We start from the raw sequence: 21,116 nt of genomic DNA on the forward strand, positions 1-21,116 counted from the left end.
TTGCGTCTCAACGTTTTCTGGATCCTGCTGATGCCTGTTTGGTGCCTGTGGTCGGCTTTGATGATGATGCTCCTCGGCCTCGCTGCCCATGCCCTCCCAGGCTAAACTTCCGCCGTCAACATTATCGGAACCTGAGATTGCTGCGTCGGGTTTCTGGACCTCCTGAACCTTGAGCGCCAACTCCAGCTCCTGCCAGGATTGGCCTGGTGAACGCCAGATCACTTTTAAACAAAACTTTTATTCTTCGGGACTTCTTCAGTTCCCGTGATCTGGATTTTCTGTGTGTGACTGAGACGTGGCTGAGTGTTGGTGAGTCCAGTGCTCTATCTGAACTTTTACCTGTGGATTATTGTTATTTTAACTCGCCACGGAAATCAGGCAGAGGTGGAGGCACAGTGACTTTTTACAAAAAGGATTACAAATGTAAGCAGTGTTTTCTATAGCCTTCATTCTCCAGCTTTGAACTTACCTTGTTTGAGGCGAGTCGTACAAACCCGGTTTTCTGTGCTGTCATCTATCGCCCCCAGAAATACAATAAGAACTTCATAAACAACTTTTTTTTTTTTTAGCTGGGATTATGCCCAACTATGATAGTGTTCTTATTGTTGGAGATTTTAATATACATGTATGTTGTCCTGATAAACCACTGGTAAAGGACTTTTTAAGCCTTATTGACTCTTTTAGCCTGGCCCTAGCCCTACACATGAGCACGGACACGCACTGCACCTTGTCCTGTCATATGGTCTGTCTGTCACTAACCTGGAGATTTGTGACTGTGCACTCTCAGATCATATGCCTGTGTTATTCAACGTTGGTGTGACATATACTGCAGTTAAATCTGGCGCTGCTACTCGGTGCTGTCGTGTTATTAACCCCTCCACTGCCGCGCAGTTTTCTGCTGCTTTTAATCAGCTCGGTGGCCCTTCTGACTTTGTTTCCTCTGACACAGAAGAGCTCAATTCCTGGTTTTATTCTTGCTTACAAACAATCATGGACTCTGTGGCTCCTTTAAAAACCAGGCAGCCCAAGGCTAAACCTGAGCCTTGGTTTAATGAGAGCAGTCGTGCTGTTAAGAGGGAATGTCGTCGAGCAGAATGGAGGTGGAAAAAGGATAAATTGCACGTATCATTTCAAATTCTCAAAGACTGCTGGCATCGCTACCAGAACACTGTTAAAGAGGCAAAAAGGGAATATTTTGCAAATATTATTTCTTCCAACTGTCATAACCCACGTGTGTTGTTTAGGACCATTGACACTGTTCTTAATACGCCACTGAATGTTTGTTTGGAAGTTTCTCCTGAGATTTGCAATGATTTTCTGAACTTTTTTATTGAAAAGGTTGTCACCACCAGGGCTCTTATTACACCTCCCGACTCTGACCCCTCTGTCTCTTTCCCTTACACTGCTGTTTTTACTCAGTTTGAGCTTGTGATGCTCTCCACTTTAGAGGATGTGGTTCGCCATATTAAGCCCACAGGTTCCCTTCGGGATCCTTTCCCTCCACAATTCTTTAAAGAAATTTTTTCTAGTATACAACAGTATGTCCTTGACATTATTAACAGCAGTCTGTCTTCTGGTGTGGTTCCTGAAAATTTCAAACATGCAGTAGTGCAGCCACTGCTTAAGAAAACTGGCCTTGATCACACAGTTTTAGCGAACTATAGGCCTTTTTCCAAGCTGCCTTTACTCTCCAAGGTTTTAGAGAAAATTGTTTTTAGTCAACTGAAAGATTTTCTAGATGATAATGGCATTGAGGTTTTTCAATCAGGTTTTAAAACCCTTCACAGCACAGAATCTGCATTATTAAGGGTTTTTAATGACATCCTTCTGGTATGTGATTCTGGTAACCATGTTGTTCTTGTCTTGCTTGACCTAACTGCTGCCTTTGACACAGTAGACCACAATATTCTAATTTCTCGATTAAATGCTGTAGAGGGTATTGGTGGCACTGCACTTAATTGGTTTAGGTCTTATTTGTCAGATAGAACTTTCTCTGTCAGCCTTCTCGGTTCCGAATCATCTTCTGCTTCTCTGTCATGCACACAGGGCTCAATTTTAGGGCCACTGCTCTTTTTACTGTATTTCTTGCCTCTGGGTTCCATCCTTAGAAGGCATGGGATCTCATTTCATTGTTATGCAGATGACTGCCAAATTTATTTGCCACTAAAACACAAGGATGGCATCTCCATAAAACCTCTCTTGACATGTCTAGATGACATTAAAGCTTGGTTGGCTCTAAACTTTTTAAATTTTAATGAAAAGAAAACAGAAGTGTTGGTGTTTGGAACCAGTGGTCCCTGTGAGTCCTCCTCTGTTGTTTTAGGATCCCTGGAAGTCTATTTTAAGCCTGTTGTTACTGACCTTGGTTTTAAGTTGGACAGTGATTTTAAATTGGACAACCAAATCAGAGCAGTGGTGAAGTCCAGTTTTTATCATTTAAGGCGACTGGCAAGAGTAAAATCTTTTCTTTCGAGGCAGCACCTTGAAACAGTGATCCATGCTTTTATTTCTTCCCGCCTGGACTACTGTAACTCACTTTATGTGGGGGTCAGTCAGTCATTGCTCTCACGTCTGCAGCTGGTTCAAAATGCGGCTGCACGACTCCCCTAACAGGAACTCGAAAAAGAGAGCATACAACCCCCTTGCTAGCCTCTCTGCGCTGGCTGCCTGTGTCTTTTACAGTTAATTTAAAAATTCTCATGTTTGTTTTTAAACTCTTGCCCCACCGTACCTCTCTGAACTTCTTCATCCCCACACACCCTGTCGGTCTCTCAGGTCAGCTGACCAGCTGCTCCTGGAGGTACCGAGATCCAGGAGGAAGCTCAGAGGGGACAGGGCCTTCTCTATCGTGGCTCCAAAATTATGGAATAATTTGCCCTTGCACGTTAGAGAGGCCCCTTCACTTTTAAATCGCGTCTTAAAACCCACTTTTATTCCTTGGCTTTTAACCTCAGTGAGACTTAGTTTCTCTTTTATTTGAAGTACCGTAGTTTTCGGGTCATAAGCCACTACTTTTTTCCCACACTGTGAACACTGCGGCTTATACTGACGTGCGGCTGATGCATATTTTTTTTCATGCGGCCAAAAACATTTTGCCTGGTAACAGTAGACCAATCAAAATGATAAGTAGTATATATACGGTATATATTTTTATCGGTCGTTAAGAGATGTTGTAATGTTGTTTGTGCACTGTTCCGTAAAAAAACCCATAAGCAACGCAATTTGTGTGTTACCGATACGTACGTATACTTAAAGGTAGCCGTGTTACAGGCGCTGTTCGAGGGAAAAAAAGCATTTGCAGTATGTATTTTTGTATGTTGCCATAACGTTTATGTTATTAACGTGGGTGGCTGTAGCTCAGGTGGCAGAGCAGGTCAGCCACTAATCAGAAGGTTGGTGGTTCGATCCCAGGCTGCATCCTGGCTGCATGCCAAATATCCTTGGGCAAGATACTAACCCCGTGTTTGGTGGTCAGAGGGCCCGGTGGCGCCTGTGTCCGGCAGCCTCGCCTCTGTCAGTGCGCCCCAGGGCAGCTGTGGCTACAATGTAGCTTGCTATCGCCAGTGTGTGAATGTGTGTGTGAATGCGTGGATGACTGAATGTAGTGTAAAGCGCTTTGGGGTCCTATGGACTAGAAAAGCGCTATACAAATGCAGGCCATTTATGTTACCATGTTTATGTTAAATTAAACGTTAAAAATCCTCACGTGTAATATTTCTGTGTAAATATCTCATATTACAAGTGAAACGCATACGGTTTTCTTTCTACAATTAGAGCATGTGGCTTTTAATCAGGTGCGCTCTGTAGTCCTGTAGTATTTAATTAATGGTTTCACTCTTCTTTTATTTTGTTTTTATTTATATCTCATGTAATTTTAATTTACAGTTCCAATGTACAGCACTTTGTGTCAGCTGTGGTTGTTTTAAAGTGCTTTATAAATAAAGGTGATGATGATGATGATGATGTTATTACGGTGTATCCATATAAATGGCCACCCTGTATAAGAGATGTTGGTGCACTATAAATGAAGTAATGTTGTTAAGTCCTTAAAGTTATATTCTTTTATTGTCTTGACTGTATTTGAAGCTATTTTTATTTTTGTATGATACCTGATTTATATGGAATATGGCTCAAGTAAACTAAAGTCTAAAATACTTAGTCAGTCATTTGTTTAATAGTAATTTAACATTATATAATTCACACATAAAACCATTAATTGTAATTTTAAATGGTTTAAAAGCATGTAGAATAGCATATGTAGGCAAGTATATTTCTCTTTTTTTATCAAGAAGCAAAGCCAAAAATTAAAAAAAAAAAGAAACGGGGCAGGGTTCGGTGGTTGAATCATCCGTCCCCACCAATGCCAAATCTACGCCCTTGAAGTGAGCGCCACTTATGCCGTATGTATGAAGCCTGTTCTTTCAATGCATCGCTCTGCTTTGAAAATGAACAGTTGGAGCTCAAGGACATCAGCTGCTGATCAGCTTCAGCTTTAGTTTTCATTAGGAAAGATGTACCGGCATCTGTTTTGCTACTGTCAGCTGTTACTTTATTTTATTTCACAGCATTCAGCAATATCCCAAATACACTTAAGCAGATTTTTTTTTTACATGTTTAAATGGCTTCCTCTTTCTGGAAAAGCCTTTCATCACATTCAAATATAAAATTCATGAATACAGTACATATTGTATCCTCATGAGAGTGTTGTAGGACTATTACAGCTTGTTTCTCCTTCCCTTTCTCTTTCATTCTGTAATCTTACCTTTTCCCTGTATGTTTTTTTTTCCTGTCTTTTCAGTTTTTCATGTTATCAGCATTTCAAGGACAGGGCCAGTCTTCGCCCTTCACACCTTGAGTGTCACCCTAACACAATAAATATGAATGTTTTTGTGTGTTAACAAGGCCAGTCAGGCTGAAGACATGTTGGTAGCACCTTCTTTCTTATCACACTCTTCCCTCTGCTTGCTGCAGGAGACAAGGAGTCGCTGTCTTCAACCCCCCCACACCTCCCACACCCCACCTTTATTTTATACAGTTTTATAAACCATGTGTGCTCTAGGCTTAAGGAAAGAAAGGAAAGAAAGAGAAGAGCTTAATGGTACCTAATCAGTGGCAGTAAAGCAAAAAACTTTAACAGGTTATTTTTGAGAAAAGGTCTGTCTGCTGTGACCTTGGGTAACCTCAAGTGTCACCTCAAAGGGAGGCTACTTAATTGATAAGCTGCATCCCATTTTTCTGAGCCAGCTCAGTCTAATCCTAAATCATGAAAACCACAAAGCTTAAGAATACATAGGATAGCCATTTGAGCATAAATAGTTTGCTCTTATTGGTGTCCTTAAGCACTCTTGGTCACCTTGTCCATGCGTTGTTGTGATTTATTATAGCGACAATTCTACAACTTTGAGTTAATATTATTACAGTCGGTAATTTCAGTGCGATACTGAGCAAGCTCATAACAGAAAAAGCATTCACCTTTCAATGACAAACCCCTTTCGTTTCCCTCATGGTTCCATAAATTAGTCGGTACAGGCCCAGATTACAAATTACATAGTGAGTTCAGTCAGTAACTCTCTGGTGACAACTTGTAAAATGCAGAGTGAGTATGCAAATGCTGACACGACAGAGCTGTGCGTGTGCATTCAAATGGACAGGCTTTTTTAAACCTTTATGCTTACACACACGCACGCACTTAAGTTATTGTCTCGAGTCAGCAGATAGATTAGCATAGCCAACTAATCCATCTTATTAGCGAGAGAGAAAGAGAGAGAGGGAGAGACAATAAACCACAGGTTGGAAGGCATGTCTTAGGTATTAAAGTTTAGCTGAGTCAGTGTTATAGACTGGCAGTTCAAGAGAAGTCCTACCATTTAACTCTGGAAAAAAAAATTACACTAAGTGTCCAGTGAGTGTGTGCAGGGCTCTTGTGTTTGTTTGTTCGCCACAGAGTGATGGCCACTATCTGTACTTTTCATCAGAAGTCAGTCGAGTGTGTTGAGCCATCTCTCTCTGGAGGACAGATCCATATCAAATCATAATAGATGGCGATGCTATTTGAACAATGAATCAAAGCTGAAGCAGGGCTGACAGTCGAGCAGAGACATATTACATCTGACAGGGGCTGCACTGGATGAGAGCGGGTCACAAGCGCAAACTCGCTTGTACACACGCGCATGTCCGCACACAAAAGTAAACATGCACATACACACATCGACGGGTTAAGGCACTCTTCTGAAAGTCTAGTCTATTTCACAGTGTCGTGGCGGCTCTCAGACACTGTTCACCTGTGGTTGTTTAAAGTCATCTGTAGATTGTTGGTTGAGTTGCTTTTTTTCCATGAATCCTTTCACTGCCATGACTTGATACCCACTGGGTGTCATTATTGTGGTGTGCTACAACAGTCTTGCTCCAGCCCTCTTTCTATTTTGCTTTAAAGGAGAAAAACTTTCTTTTAATTTTTCAAAGTGGTTTTAAACAGCAGTTTCACTGGCTTTCTGGAAGTCTTTCAAAGTTTTTCTTTGGACATCAATCTACTGTCCTGTGAAGCCTCATCAGAAACGGTCTCAGTGGAAGGGTGGCTGTTAAAAAGCCATTCTTAAAGAAGGCAAACAGGGAGAAAAGGCTGAGGTATGCCATAAGAACTGTACTAAAAATCAGTGTTAACAGGTCTTATGAAGCAATTGAAGTGAGAAATTTTAAATATTTGGTTCAAATCATTATCATTATATCAGTGGAGGTCAGGAGCGAGGTACAACTCAGTATAGTGTCATCTGGAAAACAGCGGAGGCTCTCTCTTGGTTTGGTCCACAAGTGGTGTTGGGGATCTTGTCATATTGGCAAAAATGTCATTAACAATGATCACAATTACACTGCCAGTGCAGTAAAGGTATACTTTATATCATGTATTTCCGTATGTGTTTCTGAATTTCAGGCACTTCCCAGTTTCCTAGTAAGATATTGTAAATGGCCTGTATTTGTATAGCGCTTTTACTAGTCCCTAAGGACCCCAAAGCGCTTTACACAAACAGTCATCCACCCATTCACACACACATTCACACACTGGTGATGGCAAGCTTCATTGTAGTCACAGCCATCCTGGGGCACTGAGGAACACTGGCGCCACCGGGCCCTCTGACCACCACCAGTAGGCAATGGGTGAAGTGTCTTGCCCAAGGACACAACGGCCGAGACTGTCCAAGCCGGGGCTCGAACCGACAACCTTCCAATTACAAGGCGAACTCCCAACTCTTGAGCCACTTTCGCCCAGAAGATATAAAGAAATGAGAGGCGGTTCGATAGAATAATCATCCTTGTTTTCCTCTTTCACCATATTTCACTGTCTTTCTCTTCAGTTTGTGTCACTCGGCATCCCTCTCTCACTCTCCTACGGAGCTACATAATAGAAATTCTGAATCTCTTTTATTATTTACTCCAGCCCAAAGATGTTTCACATTACATTGGTCTTTTGTTTATAAAGTAAGCTGTTCAGCTCCCTTTGGGGATGTTTGTGTGTCTGTATGAGTGATAGCGTCCTGACCTTGACTCAAAAGTGTACTGCGGCGTGCATCACAGCGTTTGAGGGTCTTATACAGTAGTTGCCTGTTGTTGACTGAATTTGATTGAATTATTCAAGGCTTTTGATAGAACTGAGGTATTTATAGGCGTCGGCCTCTGCCTCTGACACTTACGTGGTAACAGCAAGCTCTCTGAAGGCTCTTTAACAAAGCAACCAATTCTGAGGCAGAGGAGGAGGAGAAAGACAGCAGAAAGGCAGAGATATGCTGGAGTTGTTTGCTCGAGGCTAAAACAGAAGAGGACACTGAGGCCACAGACAGTTACACGCAGTTTAGTGCTACTTGTCCAGGAATTCCTGTTTCCTTGTTAAAACGAAGAAAGGAAAATGGTGCTGAGGAAACAGCTGTCACTAGTTTTTCTGCATGAAATGGATTTTTCGGGATTGCTTTTAATCGCCTCAAGGTGAAGACGAGAAGATGAGCGGGAGTTCAGCTTGTCTCAGGGATTCAAATGACAGAGTGGAGAGACAACCTTCTTGTTCAGGTCTTAGCGAGGCTGAAAGGTGGAATTGAAAAATGGACTGTTGTCCAGTCATGGTGTCAGATTTGCCTGTGCTGTGTAGCAGGATAGATGGAGTTGTCACAGTTGTGAAGACAGAGCAAAGCAACTCCTCGTATTATGACCTTTTCTGGGGTAAGTTTCATTGCACTGAGCACCGTTTAGATGTAAACACTCTTTTCAAGACTGAAATAGCCCATTTTTGCAAATGTGAGAAACTTCCAATGTGACTCAGCATACGGAGTAATGTAGTAGAAAAAAGGATGGTGTCTGCTAGCGTACTACTGCTTCCATTTTTAGAAGAGGATGCTCACTACGCTGCACATTTAAATGTGACTTAAAGCTTAATACAGAGCAGGAAAAAAGTTCAATCATCAGGCTATCAAACTATTTGTTAGGTAACAATTTTAAAAATTTACCAAAAATAACTAATTAAAAGTTTTCCAGTTGTCACTCACTGTCATTCTTAAAGAATTGTTATCTTTTGTTAAATTTTCCTTTGTTCTTGCTGTCAGTCTTCTCCTCATTGCAGACCTACTTTCTTCCAAAAGTGGAAAAGCTTTTTTCTATTATCAGATATTTGTTTTGTATTTCTATTTTTAGACTCTGTTGTTGTTTATTATTTATGTCATGATGATCAAATATTCAAACGGCTCGCTCTTCTCATTAAAGTAAGCGACAGAAGATGTGGCATTTTGACTCGCAAGAACTCAACAAAATGGTCAAAAGTTTCACTGGATACTTGATGATGAACTCTTTTCCTATACTGTTGCCATCACTTGATCTCATCTGTCTTTCTCCCTATAATCATTGGTATTTCAATGCCATTGTCGAATTCTTATCAAAGCGCGTTGTTAGACTGTGACTGTCCATGCTAAACAAAGACTGTTGAACTGGTGTTCATAAACAGCCTCTGGCCACACTCTCCAGTTCCATTTTTTTTTTTTACTATTGCACCATTTCAGACACCCATCTAGCATGCCTCAGTTGACCATAGGTGCTATGCAGAGCTTCGTAGGCCCACATCTACATGTTCTAGCATATACTCTACCATGGCGAAGACAGAAATCCTATGTGAAGGTCATATTTGTCATGAACCGGCTGTGTGGAGGCAGATGAGGACCCAAACGCAAAACTCACGGAGGCAGGAACTGAACTCAAAATCACTGCTTTATTGCAGGTTTCACAAAGGAACAGAACTAAACTGGGAATACTAACAGAAAACCGTGGGAACACAGAAAGACACACAGGTTCGGGGAGAAGACATTGACGACGCGACACTGACCTGATGGAGATATGCACATAAATACACAGAGGGTTAACGAGGGAAGTGGGAGCACACGGGGAACACAGCTGACACAGATAATCATAACGAGACAGGGCAGGCGTGAACACAACATGACGCATACTGACGAGAGACTGTCAAAGTAAAACAGGAAGTACACAGAGGTTCAGACAGGAGGAGAGAGAGCACGAGGAGAACACAGACATAACAGGCTTGGGGAAACATGGAATAAAACACAAGGAGAGACGAGAGCTCATAAATACACAGAGGGGCACACAGGAGGTAACCAAATAAGGAACATCTTAACTAAATAACCTAGGAACCAAGGCATAAATAGGGAACAAAATACAAAAACACACAAAAACTAAGAATACTGGGCCAACATGGCCCAGGACCATGACAATATTTGTAGCAAACTGATGCTGAATATTAAAAAAATATCTAATCTGTCAACTGCAGCTAATGTCTGAGGTTATCATCAAGTGTTGATGTTTCACCTCACTCCCTTTCCATGCACAAGTTAAACTTGACCACAGTAAAGTAAGTAAATAAAACTTTATTTATATAACATTCTTTTAAAAAGATTTTAACTGGCTTTTAAAGGAAACGGAAGACTACAGGGAAAAAATCTAAGGAAATGAATCCTGCAATACTGTTGGTGTCTGAAAGGCTCAGGCTTTATATTAGTCAGCTAACATGAAAATGTCATCACTGTAACAAAATTATAACAAAACACAACTTTTTCTTCTGTGTATCCTGTTACGAGTATGAAAAATTGTTCTTCGGGAGCAAAATTGTTGGCATCATAACATTATGCTGGACCCTGGTGTTTGTGTGTTTGGCACCTGCAACTCACATCACTAATAAGAGCACAGCTGGTTTAACACTGTACATCTCATAAAAAGCGACTTGCCTGTCTGTTTATGCTGCACTCAAACAAAACAGCTATATTAAATTCGTGATGGATTAAAATGATGCTTGAGGATCATTCCTGTCCTGATGAAAGTTTTGTTGTTTGTTTCGTTTGTTGGATTTCTCTTTTCTTTTCTTTGGTTGATGACTGGCTGTCAGTGGCACAAACTGGGTTTTCGTGCCAAAACACACTCTTTGCTTTGGTATCTTAGAAATAAAAGCCACCATCTGTTTCACCACTTGAGTGCTTCACATGAAGAAACAGAAATGTAATGTTCAGTTTGAATTAAACTCAAAAAGAGCTGATTTTTGTTCGTAGCGCTTCTGATGGACTATAAAATAATGAAGCTATTAGCTGTAATTTGTCGCTCTCGCAGGGTCAAGTCAACAGTAAACAACATTAAACAGTGAGAGTTGTGTCACTTCTCATTTTGAATACTACCCTGGAGTTCTAACCTTGAGCAGTGTTTGTGTGTATCCCTTATATGTACATAGCAGATAAATATTAAACTGGCACAGCGTCCACTTCCAGCCTCTCTTTTATGCTGTTTTCTTTTCCTTCCTCTTTTTCACACTTCTATATATTAACTGTGACTAATTTCACTCCATGAAGAATAAAAGCGTTCGCCTTTCTTTCAAAACTCTTACTGAAGATAGCACTAAGGAAGAAGAGCGAAAAAGAAAATGAAGACATTGGCCTGTCCACTATACTGAGGACAGTTAGCCTTGTATCCACCTGCATGCTCCAGCAACTCCCTGTTGGATCTGTGCAGTGACAGACACATTGTGTGACAGCACAAAAGAGAATGAGATTTCCACAAGCTTCTCCTCGCAACTCTTTTTTTAAACATTTTTTTATTTTTATTTTAAACACTGTTTTTCTTCTCCTATACACCAGGTTTAAGAGGTTAAGAAACAAAATTATGAGGAGACAGAAAGAGGAGAGTAGACATGAGTGGGAGAGTGGCAGGGAAGAATTAAAAAGTCAATGGGGCTTAGTTGATAAGTGTGTGTGTTTGTGTGGATGTGTTTGAATGTTTGTGTGCAGCTCTTATCAGTATTAAAACAGCATAGGTTAATTCCCATTCAGCGTGGACACTGTGTTTGTGCGCGTGTGTGTGTGTGAGTCCACGTGTATGTGTGATGGGACTCTGGCGTCCTTCAGACAAGGACAGCAAAGGTGTTGCAGTCTGTCCAGAATAGAGAAGTGGGAAAGATGTAGCATGTTAACAGTGTTACAGAAAGCGTGACTTATCGCTTGATGTGTAAAATATGCTTTCATCTCAACAGATGATCACTCATAACACACAAAAAAAAACTTTCAGTCAATACCACCCTTCATATATTTTTGATAGTAAAAACATCTATATTTCTGCTCAAATTATAGGGTAGAAGTGCTATTATCAACTTTTACCCTGATTAGTTACGTTTTTTTGAAAGTGGTTTAATAAATCTTACTTTATTGCATTACTGTACCAAGATGACTTCACTAACAGGATATTTTAACAGAGCATATGTCAGAAGAAGACTTCATCAAACAGTGCAGGCTGTAGGCACTTTGGATTTTACTGTCCTAGAACGTTAGACTATATTAGTCCTGTTAGAGTTGATGGTTCAACTTTACGTTGGTTCCAAGGTACGCATTGAGACAACATTTGATTTCATTCAGTGTGGTTATTATTGTTATTATCGTTGTCATTATTATTATTATTACCATTATCATTTTTATTATTATTATTAAGGTGAAAAGCTTGAAAGCTAAACAGTACTAGTACTACAGTACTTCTCAAACTTTCTGTTTTTGTTTTTCTCCATAAACTTTTTGCAGCAAGTTCAATAAGTCATTTCAGTTTGTGACAGAGATCAGATGAATCTCTATCCACTGGGCAAATCAAAAGGAACTTTGACTTTAGCCAAATTTTACCATTTAAATTTTGCCCACATTGTTTTATTCAAGAGGCAATCCAGGCAAAATGTGTTTCTGCTACCAGATGTCGAACATTGTTCAAATGAAAATGTCCCTCGCTTTTGATTTCTGTTTTATTAAAAAGCATTCAGAGGTCAAGTTTTTTTTATGTTCTCAAAGGGAAATGACCTTCCTCTATTTCTTTTTCTTTGTTTTTTTAATACTATGACGTTACAGTTTAATTTTGGAACTGGATGTTTCACTTGAATTTCAATGATATCTCCAAAAAGTAGAATTTGGTTTGAAACCAACATTGTTCTACTGAAAATGTCCTTGTCTCTCTATATCTCTGTTATTAAAAAAGCATTCAGAGGTCTCTCTGTTTTAGACCACATTTGTCTTCAGAGAGAGAAAGTAGTGCATTCAATTTTAAATTAACAAAACCAGATGGAGATTATTTGAGCTTTGTGACACAGCCATCAAAAGATGGGTATACTGTAACCATAAAGGGATGGATATGGTCAGCAACAATACTCAGGTAGGCTGTGGAGTGTAATTATTCTCAATCGGTACTAAGGGGCTCAAAGAAAACACCCCGACACCATTATACCACCATTACCACCAACCTGAACTGACGATATAAGGCAGGATGTATCCACGTTTTCATGTTGTTTAACCCAAATTCTGACCTTAACATCTTAATGTTGCCCATCTAATCGAGACTCATTAGACCAGGCGACATTTTTCTAATCGTCCATTTTCCCATTTTAACGAGACAGTGTGAATTGTAGCCTTGGTTTCCTTTTCTCAGCTGACAGGAGTGGCACCTGGTGTGGTCTCCTGTTGCTGCAGCCCATCTGCTTCAAGATTTAATATTTTGTGCATTTAGAGCTGTTCTTCTGCAAACACTGGTTGTAACAAGTGGTTATTTGAGTCACTGTTGCCTTCCTATTAGCTCAAAGCAGTCTGGCCATTTTCGCCCAGAGAACTGTCGCTCACCGGGTATTTTCTCATTTTCAGACCAGTCTTTGTAAACCCTAGAGATAGTTGCGTGGGAAAAATCCCAGTAGCCCATCTGGCACCAATAACCAATCCACATTTAAAATGAACTGAAATCACATTTGCTTTCTATGATGTTTTGTTACAACTAAAGCAGGTTAGAATTGGTTAGAGCAGGTTGTCTTGACCATGTCAGCATCCCTAAATGCACTGAGGTGCGGCTGTTGGATTGGCTTATAAGATATTTGCCTTACCGAGCAATTGAGTCTCTACATATAGATTTAATATTAAAATGAATCTATATGTATAGATTCAATACATAATAAAAATGATAATAGCTTTTTGTTTACAGTGGAGCCCTGTGTCTCATCTTTTGTTTTCTGCTTTTGTGTGTATGGGTCTGTGATAGATGGAAGTATATTGGAGGTTATCTCTGCTATGAGGGCCCTGTCTTTAGATGCTCCTGGGCTGTACATGACAGTTGTGATGAATAAGTTGCATTTCACACTTCTGGACCGTATCACATGGTACACATGGTGCACAAACACACATACACACACAAACTTAGATGCGCACACTCTAGTAGAAACAGAAATACAAATGCTGCATCTGTTGCTTTCAAGCACTATTCAAACAAACAAATGCAGTCTTCTTAGCTAAACCATTACTAAACAAACAAGTGCCCAGCAGGAACAGCTTTTGCGTACGACATCGATGACCACTGGATGAAAATAATTTACATTTTCGATCCATTGCAAGTTCATCACTTCCCTGCTGGCTTACGCATCAGATAAAATTCATTAACTCTGCAAGTCTAAAAAGGTTTACCATTACAAAAATGTAGTGTCTAATATTGTTACACGTTGAGCAATCAGGATTTCAATTACGTCATTATTGAAGCCCTTGATAGTCATTAATATTATGCTGTGTTTTCTGTAGACATAGCTTGTATTGATGTCGATCATTGTGTTACGGTCATGTTGTCATTATTGTGGGTGTTCAACAAGGGTCCATTCTTGGTCCTCTTTTTATTCATGACAGCCGTAATGCCATGACCATGGACCTGTTTCCTAATCTGGCCAAAGTGCAACCTACTTTTTATACACACACACACACACACACACACACACACACACACACACACACACACACACACACACACACACACACAAATAATGTGTGTGTGCAACTCCTAAGGAATTTGTCTCAGGAAGGGCATCTGGCACAAAAATCTACCCAATCAAACATGCAGAGCTACCTGCTGTGTTGAGCCCTTGTGAATAAGTGTGTAGGCAAATCATGTGGTCACTTAATATATAAATACAGAACCTAAGATACATGAAAGTCTGTCATTAGCCATAACTCTTATTCATATTCAACTGGTACGTGTATGTGTGCATGAAAGCTGAGTCTAGCCCTAAAAGAAAGCCTCTGAAGGTGTGGGAGAAGACAAGTCCTGACTCATCTATGACTTTCTCCCCAAATATCACCTCTTTTTTCATTACGACTTACCTTTGACAGGCTGTGCTAACAAAATGCCATGTCTTTCCTCCCCAGACCGGATGTAGAGTAACCTTCTAACCTAAAGAAAATACCAACTCACCCTTCTTTTCCCTTTACTTTAATTGATAGATGTACACTGTACAGTAATTGTATTTTAGTTGGATATTTTGAACTCTATACATTTTAAGTTGACTGGGCTTTTTATTTGGTGTCAGAGAATTCAGAGAATTTATTTAATTACATTTCTCACCTGAGCTGAAAAAGACATTCAGATTAACACTCATTCTAACATACAAAGGATGAAGAAAGCCACGCAGTTGGAATCATGCTGAAACAAATCTGCAAGATTCAGAGTGATTCAGATTCATAGAGCACAGCTTGATTATGAAAAACAGGCATGTTCAGGCAAACAAGATAATTGTGAAAACGCAGATATAAAAAATGAAGAGGAAGGTCAGAGAGTAAAAACAGTGGCTAAGAGGTTAAAGTTAACTGCTGCTAAATCCCTTTTCATTTTTTGCCCTTTTGCCGTGTCACCAAGTGTCAGTGGATGCACTTATCAAAGCTTCAAGTTGTTCTCAGCTGACAGTCGGTCACTCACACAGTGAATCAGATTGACAGGATAAAGTGGATCTGGAGATGCCAGCCAGTTCAAGACTGCTCACTCACTTTGACCTCTTTCCATTTTCGTTCTTTGCGAGTCTTCTTTTTCCTTTTCACATATACATCTTCTCTCGTTTGCCTGTATTGGAAAGTAAAGCGACAGGAGGCAAGCATGCGACCAAGTTTGCCAAGCAAAGTCATAGGAACATGCTGTGTGTCTCACATCAACACCACTCTTGCTTTCACAGCCTCGTCCAATTAAGAGCTTGTGTGTGCCGTGCAGTGTTTAGTCAGCCAATCGGCTGTTTAGTGGAGATGTATTGTGCTGTGTATTATTGGGATAGAAAAAGGGCATCAGCACTCCTATAGGATAACATCACATATAGTGACAGAAACCACATGCACACGGTGCATACACACACAGTATTCAATGAGCGTCTAATCAAACACATTTGCCTTTAAAAGAAACACTTTGAGGGCAGAATTAGGCAATTACTTCACTGTTTCAAAAGCAAAAAATTACCATAGAACAATTATACTCTATGATAAATGAAGCATGTTAATGATAATTGCTTCTCTGTGGTAGCTTAATTCCTCTCTGTGCTCATCGAATTAGATTATTACTGACATTTTTATACTAACATGCTAAGAACTGGGGCTGACACAGCCTTGACATTTTTGGAATCTTGTGGATTTGTATAAAGTCATTAGCTGGACTAAATCTGATTTAAAAAAATCAACTGTGTACTTCCTAAAACATATTCAAGTAAAGCATTATTGGGATATTTTTAATTTCAGCTTATTTACGGAGATCTGTATACACTGGCAATGTGGCTTTTAAGACAACACACTTCACTTGAACATCTGTTATTAAATCATAGTAATAATTTAGGCAGTTTGATGATGTAAGTGTTTAATGGTCTATATGACCTTGTAGGTAGATCAGTTACCTCCAATATATGTTTTTATAGCATCAAAAAGTATATCACTCAACCAATCCTTTAAATCTATTTTACAGAGACACGGGAGGACCGCACTAAGAGACTGTTCAGACACTACACTGTGGGATCTTACGACAACTTCACCTCATACAGGTACAACCTCTAACTCTGAGCTAGCATCCTACAGCATTGTCTAGTAGTGTATATTGTACTGCTCATTGCACTGTACTGCTGGTCATATCACACACGGTTTCCTTGTCTTAACAGGGTCAGTGAAGTTCATTTGTGCTGTAGAGGTGCTGCCATCTAAAGGCATGATCCTGCTAGTGCACACAGTTCTGATTCTAAAATGCACACAAATGATATTACATAACTCTCTTATACTGTCTGTATGTAAGGGTGTTCACTATGCATGCATAGCACATACTCTCCATTTATGTCTGTCTTCACATTCATCAATTTTGATTCACTTGAATTTCTTCATAATCTAATCTTTTATTCTTTTTTAAGTTTTGTTATCCTGTCCAAATCTCGAGATGACATTTATTATGTACAGAGTGTGAGTGATCCCTCTCTTCCAAATTAGATGTACTAGCTGAGCATTTTGTTGTCATGCAAATTCTCACTCTAATGCCACAGTTTATCGGTTAGAGACACAGAGCTGGTCTGCACGAGCATTGTTTCGACCTGCTTCCTTTGCCTTTCATAAAATGTCATCTCCTTGCAATCTAGGTTTTAGTCAAAGTAAGTGTTGCTTCTGTTTCCACAGCCACAGACTTTTTGAGTTACCATTACTAAAGCTGTGAACCTGTGATAGTCTGCATATACGTTTTTGTTTTAGAATGGGTGCTAACTATAACTAAACATAGTTCTGTTTCTGTTCAGAGGCTCTGAAGTACAAATTAAAGTTCCTTGAAGTCAGTAAAGTACCACTTGCACACGAAGGACACACACTTGAGTTATATTTGAGTTTCTTCATCCGAGCTATTGTCTGCAGAATATTAGAATTGCAAATGTCAAAGGACAGGTCTATTTTGAGGAAACATTTACCGTTGATATGTGAAAAGTGAGTATTTTTTCTTTATCGAGTTATGTAGGCGGGTAGATGTTCTGAACAAGGACAGCGAGCACATTGCATTAATGCAGTATTTCGTGTCATAGAGCAGAGATGGAAGCATACCAGATAAAAGGGTTTGGACTGAAGCAAAGTATCTTAGTGGTGCTTAACCAACTCATTTTCCTGTGCATAATAATTAGTGCATAAGTGGTTTCATATCTCTTTATGAAACCAAATCTTTGACCTCCTTCCTGCAGAAAGGTTTGTTATGGTTCTCCTGGCTCCAGCAGCAGGAGCTCTGGGTAAGTCTGAGAAAGTGGAGTGTAACTAAGCTAATGACTCTGCAGCCACCCACTGAGTTGCAACCTGAACCACAGCCCTTTCTAGATCTGCATCTTCTGTCAGGAAAGATGAATGATACTGCTGAAACTTTCAAAATTCTGTAAAGCTAATAGATTTTGTAAAGGCGTTCAGGGTGTAAAGTGTGAGCAGTCCCCCTCAGTCTGTGCTGTTAAAAGAATGGAACATTTATTAGATTTATTAGATTTGAGTTAAGGAATATTGCATTATTCAGGCCACCTTTCTTCAATTTTCCTTTCTATTAAAAATTTTATGTTACCGTTTATCATAAGGCATGATTAAAATATCTTTTAGTTAACTCCCTTCCTTCATTTCACATCTTTGGGCATCAGAAATTTTGATTTAATCTTCACACAACAATCCATACTGCAGATATTTGCTTTGCTGCTTTACTAACTCTACTTTCTGCTCACAGGCTTTAAAAACATATGCATGAGCACCTCAGCTTAACACCGCCTACCTGCCTTCACCACTGAACTCTCAGAAAAATCAGACAGTTATGAACTGCTCACTTACTGTTTCCACTGCCATTAGTCAAGCCACAGTATTACATCTGAGCCAGCTCTGTCAGTTTCTTTCACAAAGTCCCTCAACACACTCCACAGCTGCAGTCTCATCTGAAGGATCAGCTAGAAGATTGATTCACTCTTAGGTTTTATCCCATAGATACTTCAATCATGAGGACTTTCTCTCACCTGCTCATTCTCTAGCGCACTTTTTCATGTTCTGTCTTTCTACTTGTGAGTGTGTTTGTGTGTGTGTGTCTTGCTTTCTTTCTTAAAATGCTAGTGCGGCACCTGGGAAACCTGAGCTGTGGTGTCTTGCTTGGCTTTTAACTTGATTGAGAGAGGAAGTACATGTACACGTGTGTGCGCGTGCGGTTTTGTGTGCGCATATGTGTGTGTGTGTTTGTGTGTGCGCGCCTCCACCTCCACCTCCTCCCTCTTCTCAACTCCCACCGACCGACCCGCTTTACTCCCCTGCCCTTTCTCTCGCCCCTCTCTCTTTGTGTCCGTGTGAGGAGGATGTTGGATTCATACCTGCTATCCCCCTGCTCCTCTCTTCACAGTGACTATATCATAGAGGAGAAGAATGCTGTTTTACAGAAGAAAGAAAATGAGGGGTTTGGCTTTGTCCTGCGGGGAGCCAAAGGTGAGCGATGCACATACAGATACACGCCAGTGCCATTCACAAGGTTTTCAAGGTGTGCGAGTGTTTTGGTCTGAGAAGTAGCTTGTTGATCTGAGTCACTGACTACGGCTCAGTCAGTATTGTTACCGTGTGAGTCAACAACACAACCAGCTTTGGTCAACACTCAGTTTGTGTACTCAGTTGCACTCAGGTTTCTGGGTATGTGTTTGTGCGAATGCATGTGGCCCCTTTGGTGGTGTCATCCTTGGCTGAGCTGTCATCTAGCTGTCCCATCTGTTCCCTGCACATGGCGTTGAGTTTTAGTAGAGAAACACTCTACACTCTCTCTCTCCTCCTCTCTCCTCTTTGTCTCTTCTTGTTTTTGTTCCTCTTCGCTCTCCTCCACCTCCTTCACATCCTTCCTGTTCATTATCCTCTCAAAATATTATCATACCTTCTGCACTTTAACCGAAATCGGCTCTCTACTCATCTCCATCACCGCAAATTCGTTTTACTCACGCACGTGCCAGCTCCCTCCCTGCTCGGCATGGTTACCATGGTAACCCCTTTCAGACACCTTGCCGGGAGTCTTAGTGTGCTTTACTGCTCCATCACTCACCACCGTGGGTCTTGGCTCGCCCGTCTCTCTCTTTCAGTCGGTCTTTTACTCCTCACTACCCTTAAACACACACACTGCAGTTCACTTAGTGGTCCTCTGAGAGCTCTCATATGTCAGTGATTTAGCTGGATTCACTCCAACATTAAATGGAGTACATGAAAGCCCGCTCACTTTACGAAATATTCTTAAGTATTGCATGTCTGCTTTTTAGTCATGCTATAATAATTATGTTTGTATGGAACTATAAGCTTCAGTAACACTGTTTAGATGCAGCAGAAATAAACTCAGTGCTAATGTGTTCATTAAATAAATTGGTTAAGAGAAATTTTAATTATTGTTGCGATTATTGCTTGAGAGGAAAATAAAGGAGCATTTGGAGCATGTGATACATGATCTGTTCTAACTTTCCAGTGAAGCAAAAGGAAGCTATAAATACTTCTTTATTTGACGACGTGGGTTTAAAACTTTTTAAAAACTATTTCTTCCCAGCTGAGACGCCCATTGAGGAGTTCACTCCCACCCCGGCGTTCCCTGCCCTTCAGTATCTGGAGTCTGTTGACGTGGAAGGAGTGGCCTGGAGGGCCGGTCTAAGGACAGGGGACTTCCTCATTGAGGTGATAAAAATTGCCTCATTATTCATCTTGATTTGTATACATTTCACTCCTGAAAGAAGTGTAAATGTCCATAGATCCAGATGAAAATGCAAAGTAAATGTATGGTTTAATCGTGTAAATTTCCCTCTGTAACTGAATATAGTGCTTTAACTATGCTTTTATCAGCATAAAAGCAAAAAATTTAAATAAAACAGGAACTAAGTTGTATGTTTCTTGCTTCCTGTTCTGTCTTTGTTGGTGCATTTTCTCTCAGGTAAATGGGGTGAATGTTGTGAAGGTGGGTCATAAGCAGGTGGTATCCTTGATCCGCCAAGGGGGTAACAGACTGCTGATGAAGGTGGTTTCAGTCACTCGCAAACCAGAGACTGAGGAAGTTGTTCGCAAGAAAGGTACATACTTATTTGTACTCAGCAAAATCATAACACAGTAGTAGGCATTTTATAAACATTACTAGTAAATTAATCAGTTGTGCTGGAATGTGTGAGAAAACATGACCTTATGCATTCTCAGGAACTGTTTTGGTCACTTGAAACAATTCTGTTAAGTCTTGGGTATGTATCAAGGACAAACGCTTTCATCTGTTCCTTTCAGTTGGAGAATAAAGTGGACAACTAAAAAATTTTGCTCTTATTGTTTTGGGATCAAGAGTTGAGAGCGTGGGGGAGTTGTAGCTTTCTACACTGAATATGCAAAATGTATTCACACGTTGGCTCAGATATATCTAGGCCATTAATGCAACAATGGACGGATTTTTAAGCTTATTCATAAATTTACAACATATTCTACATGGCTTGATTACATTAGATTGCCCTTCGAGATATTTTATATGGTACGTGAAGCTCCTGTTGCGATGTTTGTTATTTGTAAATTAATTTTATCAGGTAATGGAGACATATATGTTGATTTTTGTGTACAGAGGGAGATACGTGTGTATTGTCTGGGTAATTTCTACCACGTTTCCCTGCTGTAAATTCATGTAGTTTCCATGTCAACCACAGCTCAGATTACTCAGCTCCCACACAGTCCTGGCACAATGACCTCAGAATTGTGTACACTGCAGCGTGTCCGTCTGTGTGTGTGCTTTTATGCATGGTAGAGTGGTGTGTGCACGTCCTT

General features: G+C 40.2%; 1 protein-coding gene across 6 annotated transcripts in view; it reads left to right on the top strand.

The window, feature by feature from the left end:
• Positions 1 to 21,116, top strand: part of shank3a (SH3 and multiple ankyrin repeat domains 3a) — a 245,793-nt gene that overhangs the window by 206,014 nt on the left and 18,663 nt on the right. For 5 of the 6 annotated variants that reach the window (XM_076885709.1, XM_076885710.1, XM_076885711.1 and 2 more), the window contains 5 exons: positions 16,297 to 16,372; positions 17,534 to 17,578; positions 18,706 to 18,788; positions 19,876 to 20,000; positions 20,254 to 20,389. In XM_076885709.1, coding sequence (XP_076741824.1) covers positions 16,297 to 16,372; positions 17,534 to 17,578; positions 18,706 to 18,788; positions 19,876 to 20,000; positions 20,254 to 20,389 — 465 coding nt within the window. The remainder of the gene's footprint in view (positions 1 to 16,296; positions 16,373 to 17,533; positions 17,579 to 18,705; positions 18,789 to 19,875; positions 20,001 to 20,253; positions 20,390 to 21,116) is intronic. The other variant, XM_024803193.2, reaches the window with a different exon arrangement.

The sequence above is a fragment of the Maylandia zebra genome, linkage group LG7 (assembly GCF_041146795.1).
Source record: "Maylandia zebra isolate NMK-2024a linkage group LG7, Mzebra_GT3a, whole genome shotgun sequence".
NCBI classification, from domain to species: Eukaryota; Metazoa; Chordata; class Actinopteri; order Cichliformes; family Cichlidae; genus Maylandia; species Maylandia zebra.